This window comes from Diadema setosum, chromosome 17 (assembly GCF_964275005.1).
Source record: "Diadema setosum chromosome 17, eeDiaSeto1, whole genome shotgun sequence".
Taxonomy (NCBI): domain Eukaryota; kingdom Metazoa; phylum Echinodermata; class Echinoidea; order Diadematoida; family Diadematidae; genus Diadema; species Diadema setosum.
Genome location: NC_092701.1, coordinates 15,431,033 through 15,447,524, shown reverse-complemented (window position 1 = coordinate 15,447,524; position 16,492 = coordinate 15,431,033). Strand labels below are relative to the sequence as shown.

The following is a 16,492-nucleotide window of genomic DNA, read 5'->3' as shown; positions in this document are numbered from 1 at the left end:
TTTTTTGCAGTTTTGTAGAACACCTTTTCTTGTAGAAGTGTGATAAGGCTCTGTGTTTTTTCTTAGAAACCCTTTCACTTTGCGCCCACTTCACTTTCAACTCTGATAACTTTTGAGGAGATAATTCTGCTTTGAAAGTTAAAAGCGGTTGTGAATACAGTGTGTAAAATTTCAGCTTAATCTGATAATCCCTTCATTGTGGTTGCCCTAGAGGTTTACATCATGTTTTTAGTTCCATCTGTTGCACAGAGGGCAGCTTGGTAAGATTATGAAAGCACAACCCATTGAGGTTGAGTCCCAGGTATACTCGGGCAAGTGTTAATTGGAAATGCGTGTTGTAGCAAAATCAGCCCAACCTCAACATGTCAAAGGCTCCTATCTCAGTTAGCACTATTCCATGATGTGTACTTTCTTTCCATTAATTATTTAGATAGGTTAGGAAGGTGCGTTTGTATTGAGTTATACATCACTCTAAAGCTTGGAGTCTGTTCTGTCAGAATCTGCCTGTAACTAAAAATCCATTTCTTGCAACTTTTTACATTAATTTTAATCAAATGATCAAAGATAGATAAGACATGTTACATATGGAATAGTTACATACTTGTATGAGACAGTTTGTCCCATATTTATTTAGTGTGTGGAAAACCCTATTTATGGGTATTTGTTCTAATTACTGAAGTAAAATCAGTTGCAGCTGTTCGTATGTATACAGATTGTCAAGGAAACAACATTCCAAAAGTATTTACTACCATTATCGTATTATCTAATTATATTTTACATTTTTACATACATATGTATACAGCTGTAGGCCCATGTCCAACCCAACTTTTTATGCCCATTATCATGGATACTGTAAAACAAGATATATGTATTCATGGCATGAATTTTTCGCGAATTGGAGCCAACAGCCTTTTTTGCACCATGAAATTTTCACGAACTGCCACTGGCATTCAATGCACATAGTGTAGACAAGGACTTTCTTGTGCATTTTAATTTTGAGAATCTTAGCGCTTGTGAAATTTGCGAAATTAAAATGCATGCGAAAATTCCCTGTTTTACAGTACTATTAAAACATGGAATGATTAGTGTTTATTTACACATGATAAAGGGCAATTTGCCAATCAATTGCAATGAAAAACAGCTTGATGCAAGAAACATTTATTTGAAGAAATATGCATTACCCATTGCACGGAACCTCGGTAGTCTAGTGGATACATTTGACACCTTCGTAGCAATCAGGATGTTGTTTGTTTGAATTCAATTTGAGTATGTATGCCCATGAGTTTTGCCATGGCTATCACTAAAACACTGAATAATCTGTGTTTATTTAACATGGATGAAGTGCAATTTGCCAGTCAGTTGCAATGAAAAGCAATTTGATGCAAGAATCAGTATAGTCATGTAACTATAGAATGAAAAAACAAAATTATTTAACTTGAGAATATGCAGCTCTGATGAGAATCAAATATTCCAGAATTCAAAGCACTTTCTCCACAGCAGAATTTTGAAATATTAGCTTTGAAGGTGAGTGATAATTGAGCAACTTTTCTTTCAGTTCTAGTATTGCTGAATTATTATTGCTCCAAGAGGGTTGATAAGGATTATTTCTTCCTTTCAATTTTATCTTTGAATACATAGGGTGTATCTACAGTATGTAGCAGTGATTTTTATACAAGCTGATTGGAGACTAGTTGTGTAGCGTTGTCATTGCATCTTATATTCATTGATTTTTGTGATGGATGGAGATTATATTTGGGAAAATCAAAATATGATGTTCCATAATATTTTGATGATTGTGTGATGAAACTTGACTGATCTGTTTTGTTAAATTCTACTAAAATTGCTGAAGTCATATGGAATTGGTTTTTTTTTTTCAAGATTGCTCTCTTTCATATCCATATAGGTTGATGAAGACTACATTCAAGACAAATTCAATTTAACTGGTCTTAATGAGCAGGTGCCACACTACAGACAAGCACTTGACATGATTTTAGACCTAGAGCCAGGTGAGTGCAACAAACAATGATTATCATGTGTACCATGATTCAGAATGAGGGATTTGAAATGTTTGCTTTTGAATTCATCTTTGATTTTCACACACATCTATAGACCTGCATTCATTACTTTCAGTTTATGAAATGGTAAACTAAGGATGCATAATTGAGGAGATACATTATACATGTATCTTAAATACATTTTTCCCTTTTTTCCTTTTTTTAGCTCACCTGAGCCAAAGGCTCAAGTGAGCTATTGCGATCGCCCTTCGTCCGGCGTGCGTCGTCCGGCGTGCGTAAACTTTTTACATTTTCATCTCCTTCTTGAAAACCCCAAGACCGATTTTCATCAAACTTGGCAGGTAGCATCCCTTGGGGTTAGGAACTCAATTTTTTCACATGTTATTTCCACAGCCATTTATAAGGCAATGCTCAGTGCTCCACACAAGAGAAATCAACTAGATTGCTGAATGAACTTAGGCCCTGTTTTTATGCCTCTGTCATAATATCACCGTGGGCATTATGTTTTCTGGTTGCCTATCTGTCAATAATTGATATTATGAATACATGATATGAACCATTTGAGGTATCCAAATGAATCTTGCATACGAGTCAAACCTACTAAATCAATGCAATTCTTAAATTTTTGTCGAGCCCACCGGAGGTGTGGGGAGACTAAGGGATCGCCTGCGGCATCTGTCCGTCTGTCCGTAGTCCGTCTGTGACGCTACAAAAACTTGAATAACTCTCTGCTGAGGACTTCAATTTCAATCATACTTGGAGGGAAGAGTGGTTATACAAAGTTACACATGTTACCATCGGAGGTAGGGTTTGCATGACATCTTACAGAGTGCATTGTGGCTGGATTGGGCCGGGTCGGGTGGTGGGATGATCTACATCTATATTTATATGTACAGGGTATGTGTGTGGGGGTGTGAGTGTATATGTGTTGGGATGAGTATGTGTGGGGTGTGTGTGTGGAGGGGGGGGGGAGGGAGGGAGGGAGGGAGGGAGGTGTAGTTTGTGTGGAAGTTCAAGTTATGTTTGGGTGAGGTAGATCTTCTCGCCCCCTGATTTGGCTTGCTCCAGTCTCGGCAGTGCACACACCTTTTTCAGTTGGAAGGGAGGATGAAACTGCTAATTGGTCACCCATTATTTTGTTTACTTGTTTGTTTGTTATATTCTCCTTCCCCATCTCGGATTATCGCTCTTGAACAAGTTCTGATTTGTATATGGTAACTTAATGTTCTGCCTTTTTTGTTCTTTTTTTACAATTCCTCAACGTTGTTCAGTGATTACGTAATTCTAATCAAGTTGATTGTTGTAAATATTGTGATTTTGTATAATTTTTCAATAAAACATAAATAAAAAAAAAAAAAAAGTTACACATGTTACAAAACATGAAGAGCACCTCAAGGTCAGTGGTCACAGGCAGAGGTCAATGAACTTTAGGGCCCAATGTTAAGTTTTTATGGCGCGTTTGGATTATGGCTCATAACTTTTGATGTATATGTCAGTTTGTGACCAAACTTGGATGGTAGATGCCCCTTGGGGAGTTGAAGGTCACCACAAGGTCAAAGGTCACAGACAGGGGTCAACAAACTCTCAGGGCCCAATGTTCAGTTTTTATGGCGCGTTTTGATTATGACTCATAACTTTTGATCCCTTTTTCTGGTAATGACCAAACTTGGATGGTAGATGGCCCTTGGGAGTTGACGGTCACAACAAGGTCAAAGGTCATAGACAGGGGTCAACAAACTTTTAGGGCCCAATGTTCAGTTTTTACGGCGCATTTTGATTATGACTCATAACTTTTGATCCCTATGTCTGGTAGTGACCAAACTTGGATGGTAGATGGCCCTTGGGGAGTTGACGGTCACAACAATGTCAAAGGTCATAGACAGGGGTCAATAAACTTTTAGGGCCCAATGTTAATTTTTTATGGCGCGTTTCGATTATGGCTCATAACTTTTGATCCCTTTGTCCGTTTGTGACCAAACTTGGATGGTAGATGTCTCTTAGGGAGTTGAAGGTCATCACAATGTCAAAGGTCACAGACAGGGGTCAACAAACTTCAGGGCCCAATGTTAATTTTTTACGGCGCGTTTTGATTATGGCTCATAACCTTTGGTCCCTATATCAGTTTGTCACCAAACTTGGATGGTAGATGTCTTTTGGGGAGTTGAAGGTCATCGCAACGTCAAAGGTCACAGACAGGGGTCAAAGAACTTTTAGGGCCCAATGTTAATTTTTTATGGCGTGTTTTGATTATGGCTCATAACTTTTGATCCCTATGTCCGTTTGTGACCAAACTTGGATGGTAGATGTCCCTTAGGGAGTTGAAGGTCACCACAAGGTCAAAGGTCATAGGTACATCAATGAACTTCCAGGATTTAGACCATGTTTTAGACCATTAGACATTTAGACCATGAACATTATTTGACCATGTTTTAAAGTATTGTATTGATGGCACAAAAGGTGAAGACATTTTGTTAGATTAACCCACCCACCCCCCCCCCCACCCCCCCCAAAAAAAAAAAAAAAATCTTTAAAAATCTTCTTGAGAACCAGAAGTGATAGAGCTAAGTTAATTAATGCTATGAGTTAGTATATCAATGACTGTTATTTATAGTCTGTTCATGGTGGAATAAGGGATGCCCTCCCCCTGTTGTCACAGAGGAGGGGATGGGTGCAAATGGGGACTTGAATAGTAACTGTTCATATATATTCTTCTTGAAAACCCCTTGATGGATTTTCACCAAGGTTGCCAGGTAGTACGCCTGTGGGGTTTGGATCTCAATTTGTTCATCTCAATTTGTTCAACTGGGCACCATGCTCCCCTAGGGGGGTCCCTAACCTTAGAAATATTTACTTTTATTTATATTTCATTTACATACTCCTTAAATTGTAACAGATGATGAGATGGAAGAGAACCCAAACCAGAATGACTTGATCGAGCAGGCTGCAGAAATGTTGTATGGACTCATCCATGCCAGGTTCATCATGACAAACAGAGGGATAGCACTCATGGTAAGAGTAAGACCAGTTAGGGCCAATTGTACTAAAGCTTATTGCGCACTACATGACTTTGGCGGTCATTTGACTTAAAGGTACTGTTTACCATAAGGAGCAGTGATTTTTTAAAATGCTCAAGTTATCACATTTAATGCATATGTGTAGGTCAGTTGTATCACAAAACATCCTACCATGTAAAAATTTGCAAATAAAGTCTAAAATATAAGGAGATATCACTGTTTGTCTCAATAAACCATAACTGTAGGCGGTTTAGTCTAGAAATGATTTTATTATAACTATTGCTCACATTTTGTATGTTTAACAATGCTTAACATTGATTATCCTGATTAAAGTTTTTACATTAATTGGTTGTTTCTATCCCTAACTCACATTTTAGAACTATATTGAAGCACTAAAGCTGGGTTTTTGTCTCATCTGCAAATGGTAAATAATGCTTTTAAAGACCGCAATTGTGGAGTCACCAGCCTAGCCAGTTTCCAGTCATGCAGCTGGATCACATTGGCAGTCAAGAAGAGTCATGCCAAATTTTCACGATCTATTGTGGACTTTCACCCAATCATGTTGTAGTATGCAATATGTACTGACACTTACGCAGTCATAAGTTTTGCTGTGTAGTCTGATTACACATTGTGCGGTGTCGAGTCACACAACTGGTCGTGCAACACTTCTTGTCCCCAGAGTTATGCGACCGGTCAGATCGTGTATTGTGCGGCGGGCTTACATTTAAAGTCAACTGGGATGTTTAGCTTCACAAAGTTGCATCATGTTTTCAACAGACATCAATTTCAACTGTCACTGTAGTAGTTACAGTTACGCCGTACCCCCCTCCCCCTCCCCCATCCCCCAATGAAAAATTAATAATTATGTTACATTATATATCTCTGGACTGGAGCTTATTATTTGCAAATCATATATAATCTCATTCACTGGTTGTTGTTGTTTTTGGTTTTTTTGGGGGGGGGGTTTCTTCTTTTTGAGGGGGGGGGATTTGGGTGTGTACTGGTTACATGACAGAATATGTTTGTAAAAGTACAACTTCTACTTGCTCAATGTACCCATCTCATCTCTCTTTGGCCCAACTTCACAGCTGGAGAAATATCAACAAGGTGACTTTGGACACTGTCCCAGGGTTTATTGTGAAAACCAGCTTGTTTTGCCAATAGGTAAGCATATTTGTGTGAGTTGAAAGGCCGTATTGCCAAAGTTGCAAATATACCACAGTATATGTGTGTTTGCACTGTGCACCAAGTTGCTACCGTAATGTTATGACAGGATAACAGTGCAGTTATTCTACCATGTTTGATCTGCATTGTACTGTACATCATTACTGTAAACAAGTAACTGTCATATTTTTGTTTGATATTCATTTGTCTCGCCCACCGGAGGTGAAGGCGAGACTAAGGGATCCAAATGGCGTCCGTCCGTCATCCGTCCCTCGTCCGTCCCTCGTCCGTCCCTCGTCCGTCGTCCGTCCGTCGTCCGTTACAAATGTTAAAGTTTACCTGCAAGACTCTCTTATGATGCATAACTTGGCATCTGTTACAGCAATGGCAGCCACACTTGGGTGATAGAAGCACTAGGGGTATCTTCATGTTATGGTGTTGTCAGAGGTCATGTGATGATGTCAAAGGTCATTTGAGGTCATATATTAAAGAGTATGTGCAAGACTCTCTTTTCTGTGTTAAAGTTTACCTGCAAGACTCTCTTTTGACAAATGACTTCACATAAGTTGCTTGGATTACAACCTAACTTGGGTCATAGATGCACTGGGGGGACCTTCATGTTATGGTGCTGTTGGAGGTCACAGGATAAGGTCAAAGGTCATTTGAGGTCAAACGTTAAAGTTTACTTGCAAGACTCTCTTATCACATGTAACTCGACACATGTTGCTACAATGGCATTCAAACTTGGGTGATGGATGCACTGGGGGTACCTTCATGTTATGGTGCCATAAGAGGTCACATGATAAGGTCAAAGGTCATTTGAGGTCATACGTTAAAGTTTACTTGCAAGACTCTCTTATCACACGTGACTCAGCACATGTTGCTACAATGGCAATCAAACTTGGGTGTTGGTAGATGTCTCTTGGGAAGTTGAAGGGAACCAAAAGGTCAAAGGTTACAGACAGGGGTCAACAAACTTTTAGGGCCCAATGTTAAGTTTTTAGGGCGCATTTCGTTTATGGCTCATAACTTTTGATCCCTTTGTCCGTTTGTGACCAAACTTGGACGGTAGATGTCCCTTGGGGAGTTAAAGGTCATCACAAGGTCAAAGGTCACAGAAAGGGGTCAACAAATTTTTAGGGCCCAATGTTAAGTTTTTATGGCGCGTTTCGATTATGGCTCATTACTTTTGATCCCTTTGTCCGTTTGTGACCAAACTTGGATGGTGAATGTCCCTTAGGGTGTTGAAGGTCACCACAAGGTCAAATGTCATAAGCAGGTCAATTAACTTGTGGGAGTTATAAAAAATATTAATTCCGTGTACGCGAATGGGCGAGACACAATTCGGCGATTGCCTTGTTATACAATATATTTAGGATGCAGGTATCATTTCTTATATTTTCAATAGTTTGGCAATGAAATTTGTTAGTATCTCTTATTCTATTGGTTATCAGTCAAATTTTGAATTATAGGTAACTGAAGTCTTGACTGTGTGAAAAGAAATTTGCAGCTTTTTCCATGTGAGGGCAAAAGAAATGTGTGTTTAAAAAATGGTGGTTTAGCACTTCCGAACAACACAACTAAAGAAAACTCAGCATTCTGATGATAAGTTTGATTATACCCCCAACAACACACACTGTGTATGGGGGTTTAGGAGTCACTCTGAGGTCAGATGACCAGGCGGTTGGTCAGTCAGTCACTTTGTTGGAAAATCTTTTGGAATGAACTACTCCCTCATTTTTTGAGCAGTTGACTTTAAAATTTAGCATGTGTGTCCACTATCATAGGTGGATGTGTAAGATACATTTTTTGCTAGTATCAAGAAATGGTAACAGCAAATTTTCATAAAATCATACAAATGTTGTTGATCAAACTTGGATTTAAAGCATTTCAGTTGAAATTTGATAACATGTGATCAATGTAATGTATAGTTGAGCAAGACACCTTTTTCGTACATGTTCAGAAAGTTTTTGAAACAATTGTACAAAATGTTCTCTAATGTGTACAATCTACCAATCTCAGCGTGCCTGTGGATGGTTACAGTAGTTGAATGTTTATATAAAGCCACATTAGAGTCATTAAAGCCAAAACATAGTTCTCGTATGCCTGCAAAAATTGTCAAATGTTGCTCCCAAATGTACACAAATGCCTAAGAAATGTGTGGAATAATGCTGCAATAACAAGACAAGTAACAACGAAAATGCGAAATATTAACCAAAAAGGTTTGCCGGAATCGTAATCTCAGAATTTACCCGATCAGGGTCAGGCTAACTCGGACTTGGGGACAACTCGGCATCACTTTTACGGCGTTCTGGCTGGTCGCAGTTATGGGCCATTTTGTTAATTAGATGATCATTTCATCGACGAAATGACTGATTTCGTAACAAAATATTCCATTCGACACATGGCACCCCATACAAAACTACGGTGTTTGCCCATACAAGATTGTACCACCTTCGTGAATTCGGGGGTCTGATTCTATAACATTTTTTTTTTTATTTGATTGGCCTCGAATCAAAACGATAAGGCATTTCATATACTGTACCTGAGATGTGCGTTCCACCCTGCAAACAGATTGCTTCATTACTTCATGGACAAAATTGAGTCAAATGTTCACAAAAGAAAATATGCAGAGGTATGCCCAGGTGTTAAAAAATTTCCTGATAACTGTTGCCTACACACCCTTGTCTCACCAATGTCATTCAGGCCTCTCTGATGTTCCTGGTGAAGCTATGGTCAAACTTTATTGTCCGAAGTGCCAGGATGTGTACACACCAAAGTCTTCACGGCACCACCACACTGATGGTGCTTACTTTGGCACTGGGTTCCCCCATATGTTTTTCATGGTGCACCCAGAATACAGACCTAAAAGACCACCCAACCAGTTTGTGCCCAGGTAAGTTTCCTTTGCAGTACAATGTGACAATGAATCCTACATAGAAAAACGCCAACTAGAAGTGAGGATACCATGTAAAATATAATTTCTTTTGTGAAATATGAATTTAAAAAAAGTTTTCTGACATGATCAACTGACTAAAGGGGTATGCCAGTTCACAACTTCAGGCAAGCATTATGTACCATTTATGAGTATGTGTGCGAACAGAACGCATTCATTAGACATGAGCCAGCAAGAGTCATGAACTGTGTAGTCCCATTTATTGTATGAACAGGATGAGTGCTATTATAGTTCTGATCTACATGGTTCTAAGCTGATAAGTTTGATCTTGTGCAGGCAGTTAAGTGAAATCATACAATAGAAAGGTTGCTTCACACTTTCAAGAATCATCATAATTTCATAGATAACTCCAATGTAATAACAGCACAAAGATAAAAATTCAGACACAGGACATCAATTAGTAAGAAAAAAAATGTTGATGCACAGAATCTATGAAAATGTAGGTAATGATGATCAAAATGAAAAAAAGAAATACATATAATGATAAATAATCATTAACTTGCAGAGTCTATTTGATGGTTAAATCTGGGGCCGTATTCTGAGGGCTTATTAAGTGTCTGATTAGTACTTAATTAGCGAATCGGTATTCTGAGAGCTTAATTAAGTAGGGGGTTTATTAACTACCATGACAACAAGCGTTTCGGCGGGAAAGTCTTACGCGCTTGCGCGTATCAATGCGCGTACACCTCTGGGAGGACTTAATCACAGAGTTAATTACAAATCAGTATTCTGAGCGTGTAATTCAGTATGAAAGTTAAAGAAGAAATTTATAGGAAATAATATATAGATTGACTGTTTTCCATCATATAATGTTATTTTGATTAATTTCTGACATAAATTATGCAATAAAGTTGTCTCTGCTTTGAATATAAGAATTTTAATTTTTATCAAATTTGAGCACTGGAAGAAGTTCGATGCGGCTACGAAAAGTGCCAAATCTGTGACGTCACCACGTGTGTATGCAACCCAGTGGGATTTACGTATCTATAGGCAAACTGTGTGCACTTTTCAGGAAAATGGTGTGTAATTTGTTGTCAATCTAGAATAAATCGTCCGCCAAAACTATATATTCACGTCGTGAAATTGTTTGTTTGTGTTCATTGGAATCATATTTTACACCCATAAATTTACGGAAAAACAAAGTTTTAAAAGCACAAAACCTATCGGCAGCTCAAGATTCACGATTGCCGTGATCAGCTGTTCCTTCGTAGAGCCACAATTTGCTGTTATTATTGACACAACAAATCGATCATTGTGGGGGAATTGCGTATAGCTGAGGTAATCTTACATACTCATGAAGGATGATAACTAAGTCAAAGAGCTGTAATTGATTGGAAATCATTTTTACACCCATAAATTACGGAAATACGACGTTTGAAAAGCACAAAACCTACTGTAATCAGCTCAAGATTCGCGATTGCTGTGATCAGGTGTACGCACAACAGTACCAGCAGAATCGGCAGTGAAGAGGTATTCCTTGATGCCGTGATTTCAGCTTGATTCTTCTTCGAAATGGCATGATGAAGGTTTGTTAGATAAATGTGACCTTCTTTTTCTCTTGTGTGTTGGTTTAAATTCTAATTTCTACCTCAACTTGCTAAAAAAAAACAATCTAACAAAGCGGGAAACTGCAACATTTCCGTGCTGAGCAGCAGTCACGATACACATGTTGCATGCAAGCATGCACCGCTGCTGCAGCGATCCCCATAGTATAGACCGATTCAATTTCGATGACCTATTCACCTACCGCCGCCAGCGGCGCTATAACGGTCGCCATAACTGGGGGCCAACGGGGGCTGCCAGCGAGTTGCAATTGCAGCTCAGCAGCCTAGCGTACCCATCGCGCATAGTTAGCCGGGCCTGGCCGCTGCGCCGCGGCCGGCGACCGCCGGAGCCGCGCTAATATTGTGATTGTTTACTCACTGTGGAAAAGTCATTCAGCGGCTTTTAATGCCTTTCTTTTGGAGAAATTGAGTGATTCAGACATATTGATCTACTTTGAAAGCTTCAAAGGGAGGATCAGGAAAACACATTGTGCAGTTGTTGGGTGCAAAAATAACAGAAAAAATGGAAATGGAAGCTGCACGGCAGTGTGTGAAATTCAGACACCGCTGACGCATGATAGATTAAGGCAAAATTAAAGACAATTAAGTGAAATACAACTAAGTTAGAATACACTTCCTGGCTAGACTTTATTATTATGACAAACATTTTACAGCCTACACTACAGCTAAATAAATGTTTCAAGATGCGTTAAATTCTTATATTAGGCCTAATTGTTTTCACTTCTTCAATGTTCAGCACTGAATTGACCATAGGCCTATTCAATTTTGGCCTGGAACTCTGAATTTGACTTTTGATAAAGTGATACTTAAAAATACTAAACCATGGATGGTGGCAATCATCCGTTTCATAATCATACTAAAAGAGTATGATTTAAAAATCACTTTTGTAGATTATAATATCAGGCGTTAGCGTGATATTAAGGAAGGTTACTTAGACCTAAAACAGTAGAAGTTTTGGTTGTAGACATCAGGCGACGTAGTCGTAAAAGACGTAACTTTATAAGTTTATGCATATACGGCCTAGAAACGCTTAGATTTATATTCTGTTTGGTTTGCTTAGTTAGGCTTTCCTGAAGTTATCGACAACCGAAAATGATATAGAATGTAGGATTCTAGAAGTCAATAGGTCTAGATCTAGTCTGAACTCTTGCCTAGATTTCTAGACAAGATCTAAACGTTAGGACAGATTCTACCCTGCTGGCCCGACACTCCCGAGTAAACTAATCATTAAAGGCAAAAGCCTGCCCTAAAAAGGTAAAGTTAACTGATAGCTTGCAATTTATTGCGCCATATCTAGCGCAAGATTCTTATTCATTATTTGTATTTAATTATATCAGTTAACTTGTCAACAGCCTAGGCTTATTAGCAAGACGTCTGCCTGCGCCTAGCAATAATTCTCCCCAGCGGTTTCAATGTGAATATACGGGGCTTACACGCGAGTACCCAAGTCATCGCCAAAGAAATAGAGTCTACAAACATTCACGGATCGTACCGATATTTACCTTGAAATTCAAGTTTTGGTTACAGCCGTATGTCATCTACCCATTCGCTCATAGTCGGTATAAGTTGTTTGATTTCATTTATTTTCAATTAGCTAGCGAAAAAAAATGTAGACTCTAGTTGTCACAAAGCCAGATGCGTCGATTGCTGCCAGCGCCAGAGATATAGGTATACCTAGCTGGCCGGCTGGCGCCGGGTGGTAAAAGAACTGGCTGCCGCTGGCACCCTTGTCACGCACGCAGGGTGCTTGCCGACCCGGCCTGTTTGGCCCCCAGTTATGGCGTCGCCTTAAGAGGGCGCACTTCCATGAACAGTCGCTTGAATCGGTCTATAACACGTAGGTTGCTTGTAAACAAGGGGTCCTCGGCGCAGTTGACCAATCGTGAACACGTATTTCGATCACGTGCCTTGGTAAGCAACAAGGCTGTTTACGCGTCTGGGAGACAATTTGCATAAACTTACGCATGTTTCAGACGAATTTATGAATGAAAGTGAGTAGCATGACATCATGTCATGACCATATTTGGAATAAGCAGAGGTAGAGCTTTCTGTAGGTACCAAATGTGTCAGGGTTCAACGCAGAATATCTAAGACACGATCGCCAAAAGAACAGTCATTTTCGCCGTAAGCGAAGGCGATTTGGTCTTTAGACGTAAGATTTTGGCCAACATTTGAGATTGACATCCCACTTTTCTCTTCAAAATTCCACATTTTGTAGGTTGTATTTCGAAATGTTGTTGATATCAATCAGAAACTAGAAAATTTCCCCTACAACATGATACCAAAATGTCAATTTGGTCCCTGAGGTAGGTCATTTTTTGACCTTTTTCGGGCTGTAGCGCGAAATCACATTTGCCGAGAAGTTTCGGGTTTTGCCGGAGCAGATCTCACAGCCGTATGGCAAATCAGCTCATATACATTAGGTGACGTCGCTCAAATCCGATGTTTCTTGTAGCGAACGGAGCTACATGGTCATGGAAATTGGGTGTTTTTGTCCCCGCCGAACGAGTTCGAGCAGGGGACTATGAAACGGGCTCCGTACGTGTGTGTGTCTGTGCGTCCGTGTTGATCAAAATGTTCAATTTGCTACTTCTCTGTCATTTATGAGCCAATTTTGATTCTGTTTGCTTTATATGATAGCACTACATGGGAGCTTTAAAACTTCTACACAGAATTTCAGTTGTGACCTTTGACCTTGACCTTTGACCTATATTGTACATTTTGCTACAAAATGCTACTCCTTCGCCATTTCTAACCCGATTTCGATTCTGTTTGCTTTATGTGATGGCACTAGGTGAGGGCTTCAAAACTTCTACACAGAATTTTGACCTTTGACTTCTTTGACCTTTGACCTTGATTTTTGACCTATATTGTACATTTTGCTACAAAATGCTACTCCTTCGCCATTTCTAACCCGATTTCGATTCCGTTTGCTTTATATGATGGCACTAGTTGAGGGCTTCAAAACTTCTACACAGAATTTTGACCTTTGACTTCTTTGACCTTTGACCTTGATTTTTGACCTATATTGTGCATTTTGCTACAAAATGCTACTTCTTCGCCATTTCTAAGCCGATCTCGATTCCGTTTGCTTTATGTGATAGCACTAGGTGAGGGCTTCAAAACTTCTACACAGAATTTTGACCTTTGTCTTCTTTGACCTTTGACCTTGATTTTTGACCTATATTGTACATTGGCTACAAAATGCTACTCCTTCGCCATTTCTAACCCAATTTCGATTCCATTTGCTTTATGTGATGGCACTAGGTGAGGGCTTCAAAACTTCTACACAGAATTTTGACCTTTGACTTCTTTGACCTTTGACCTTGATTTTTTACCTATATTGCACATTTTGTTACAAAATGCTACTTCCGGCGGGGACATATATTACGCACCGCGTAATTTCTGCTTTTCCTTGTTTCAATCTCAAAAACAGTTTGGGGGTAAAGTTGCATCGTCTAAAAGATATCCAGTTTTGTTAACTAGCTTCTTAGCTTTCCATAGATATCAAACTTGTCATATTTCTAGATTCTCTATAAATTTCTGCTTTAATGGAAAACTTAATGATCCCAAAGAGTGTCATTAACTACTCCGATACCACGCATTACAGAGTTTTTTCTCGGCAAAAACGATGCTTACCGTCTTTGGTAACTGAGGAGCGGTTTAGTCTTGTTGTCATGGTATCCGTAGAATTCAGAGAAAAAAGAAATATAGGCGATCTTCGGGGAATTTTGTCATTTTATATGAGCTCTTCACGTGCGTATGTGAAGGGTTGTAATCAAAGACCGGAGTGTGCGCACGGAGCTCTTACGTTGTAATTACAGGGGGTGTGTGGAGGAGCGCGCATTAAGGGCATGTTTGTGATCATCATTTTGGCTTCTAACAACGCGTCTGATTGGATGGAATAACAATTAGATGGGAGGAACCCGAGATAATTATAGGGGACTTAAGTCCTCAGAATACCGATTTTGCCCATGATTAAGGGCCTATTAACTTCTCGACTTAATTACGAAGTTAATTACAGACTTAATTACGACCTCAGAATACCACCCCAGGACATTTCATGTATTCATACAATACGTAGTTCTGGGTGTTAATTGGGAGAGAAATTTCTGAAAGTGATTACATGTATGCATGTAAGAATTTGTGTAATATCTCTGCCCTTCTTTACATGATTGCGTATTAGGCTTATAAATGAATACTGTGACTGGGTGTGTTTACCATGTGTTTAATGCATGGATTCCAGACCAACCTGCACTTTTCAACACATGCACTTAAACAAACCTTGAACATTTATGCTGTAATGGTAATATGATTGCATTATGGTTTATTGTTTGCTACATCGAATGAGAATCCCCATTGCCTTGCATACCTACAATGTATATATGTGTTGTGTTTACTTTCCATTTAAGCGATAAGTCTGTACAAAGATTTCCATTCCTCTTTAAAGCAAAAGCCATTTATGTTTCCTGTAAAAGCTCTGCCATACATATATTGAATCAACGCTGACTACCATGAATTATACTTAGCCATTCATGTGTATTGTGTTGGTAAAAGGAAAGTTCAAACTAATCACAGATCACTTCTTTTGCTACTCTCCCCTTTCCAGACTTGATTTCTGTATGTTTATCTCATGCCACATAACTAATGCGCAGTTTCTCATCTATATTTCTTGTAAAGAATTCACATGCTCTGTGAAGTTCTAAGCAGACCCAATTTTCTGTGATGCAGGGACTAATGGACCAAAAAATTAATAACAAAACATGTGTGCAGTACTTGTGTGTGTCCCGTGTCCTTTCCTTCCATCCTAACATAACATTTCTTTCCCCAAATAGCATACTGCAGGCTAACAGCCTTCTTTTCCTTGCAACATATTTATATTTCAAGGTTTTTGTTGGTATGGTATTCTCTTTTTGCTGTGAGTGTGCAGTGATTAGAAAAGCAGAAGAGGAAGATTAGATATAGAGAAATGCTTCACAAATGTGGATGCATAGAACAGCTGACTGTGCATACATTGTTTGTGGTGAGTGATACTTGTAAATGTTTTGTTCTTGTATCATTTTGCCACATGTTGCGAGTGTACTTTGGTATTTTGGTACAAAACCATGATAATAATAATGTTGATCAAAAAAAAAAAACTGGCAATGTCAAGCTGTATTAAAATCTGATTTTCATGAATTAAATGATAGATATTACAAGCGCTTTTTGCAAAAATGTAAGAATAAAAATGATTTTGAAAGCTTCATTCAGTAGGGCCGTTCTCATTTGGAAATTCTGTGAAGTGAAACTTCTCAAAATTTCAAGTGGCCATTCGCATTGCAACAAATGATGAAACTTTTCAAAATTATGTGCCTGATAGATAACTAGCAAAATTTTACAATAAACTACACACTCGTGAAGGATGATTCCAGCATGCAGTTCGGTTTGGCACAGCTTTGTCTTCGCACAAACTCTTACAATTACGTGTAAGGTATTGTAAAGCGTGACTATAAGATGATCAAATATTCCATGTACTTGTTTTCGTGGCTATTCCAATACATCTGACATGGATCTTCAAATTCTGTTATATCCGTGAAGAAAATGAATGTTGTTGTGGATTGTTATAGGTATTTGATTCGCTGACAAGAAGAGACTTATGGGACACTTGTATTGATGTTGCTGTTGCTCTTTCTACATCGTACACAGTGGCACATCTGCACTGTATATGGTACAGTGCATTGTACAGCTGTACCACCAGACTTGCCACCATCAGTGTGGTCAAAACACCGATGTTTTTCA

General features: G+C 39.0%; 1 protein-coding gene across 3 annotated transcripts in view; it reads left to right on the top strand.

Annotated features, from left to right (window-relative positions):
* Nucleotides 1–16,492, top strand: part of LOC140240784 (casein kinase II subunit beta) — a 36,518-nt gene that overhangs the window by 8,634 nt on the left and 11,392 nt on the right. For all 3 annotated transcript variants that reach the window (XM_072320556.1, XM_072320558.1, XM_072320557.1), the window contains exons 3-6: nt 1,904–2,006; nt 4,909–5,024; nt 6,118–6,193; nt 8,900–9,089. In XM_072320556.1, the coding sequence (XP_072176657.1) occupies nt 1,904–2,006; nt 4,909–5,024; nt 6,118–6,193; nt 8,900–9,089 (485 nt within the window). The remainder of the gene's footprint in view (nt 1–1,903; nt 2,007–4,908; nt 5,025–6,117; nt 6,194–8,899; nt 9,090–16,492) is intronic.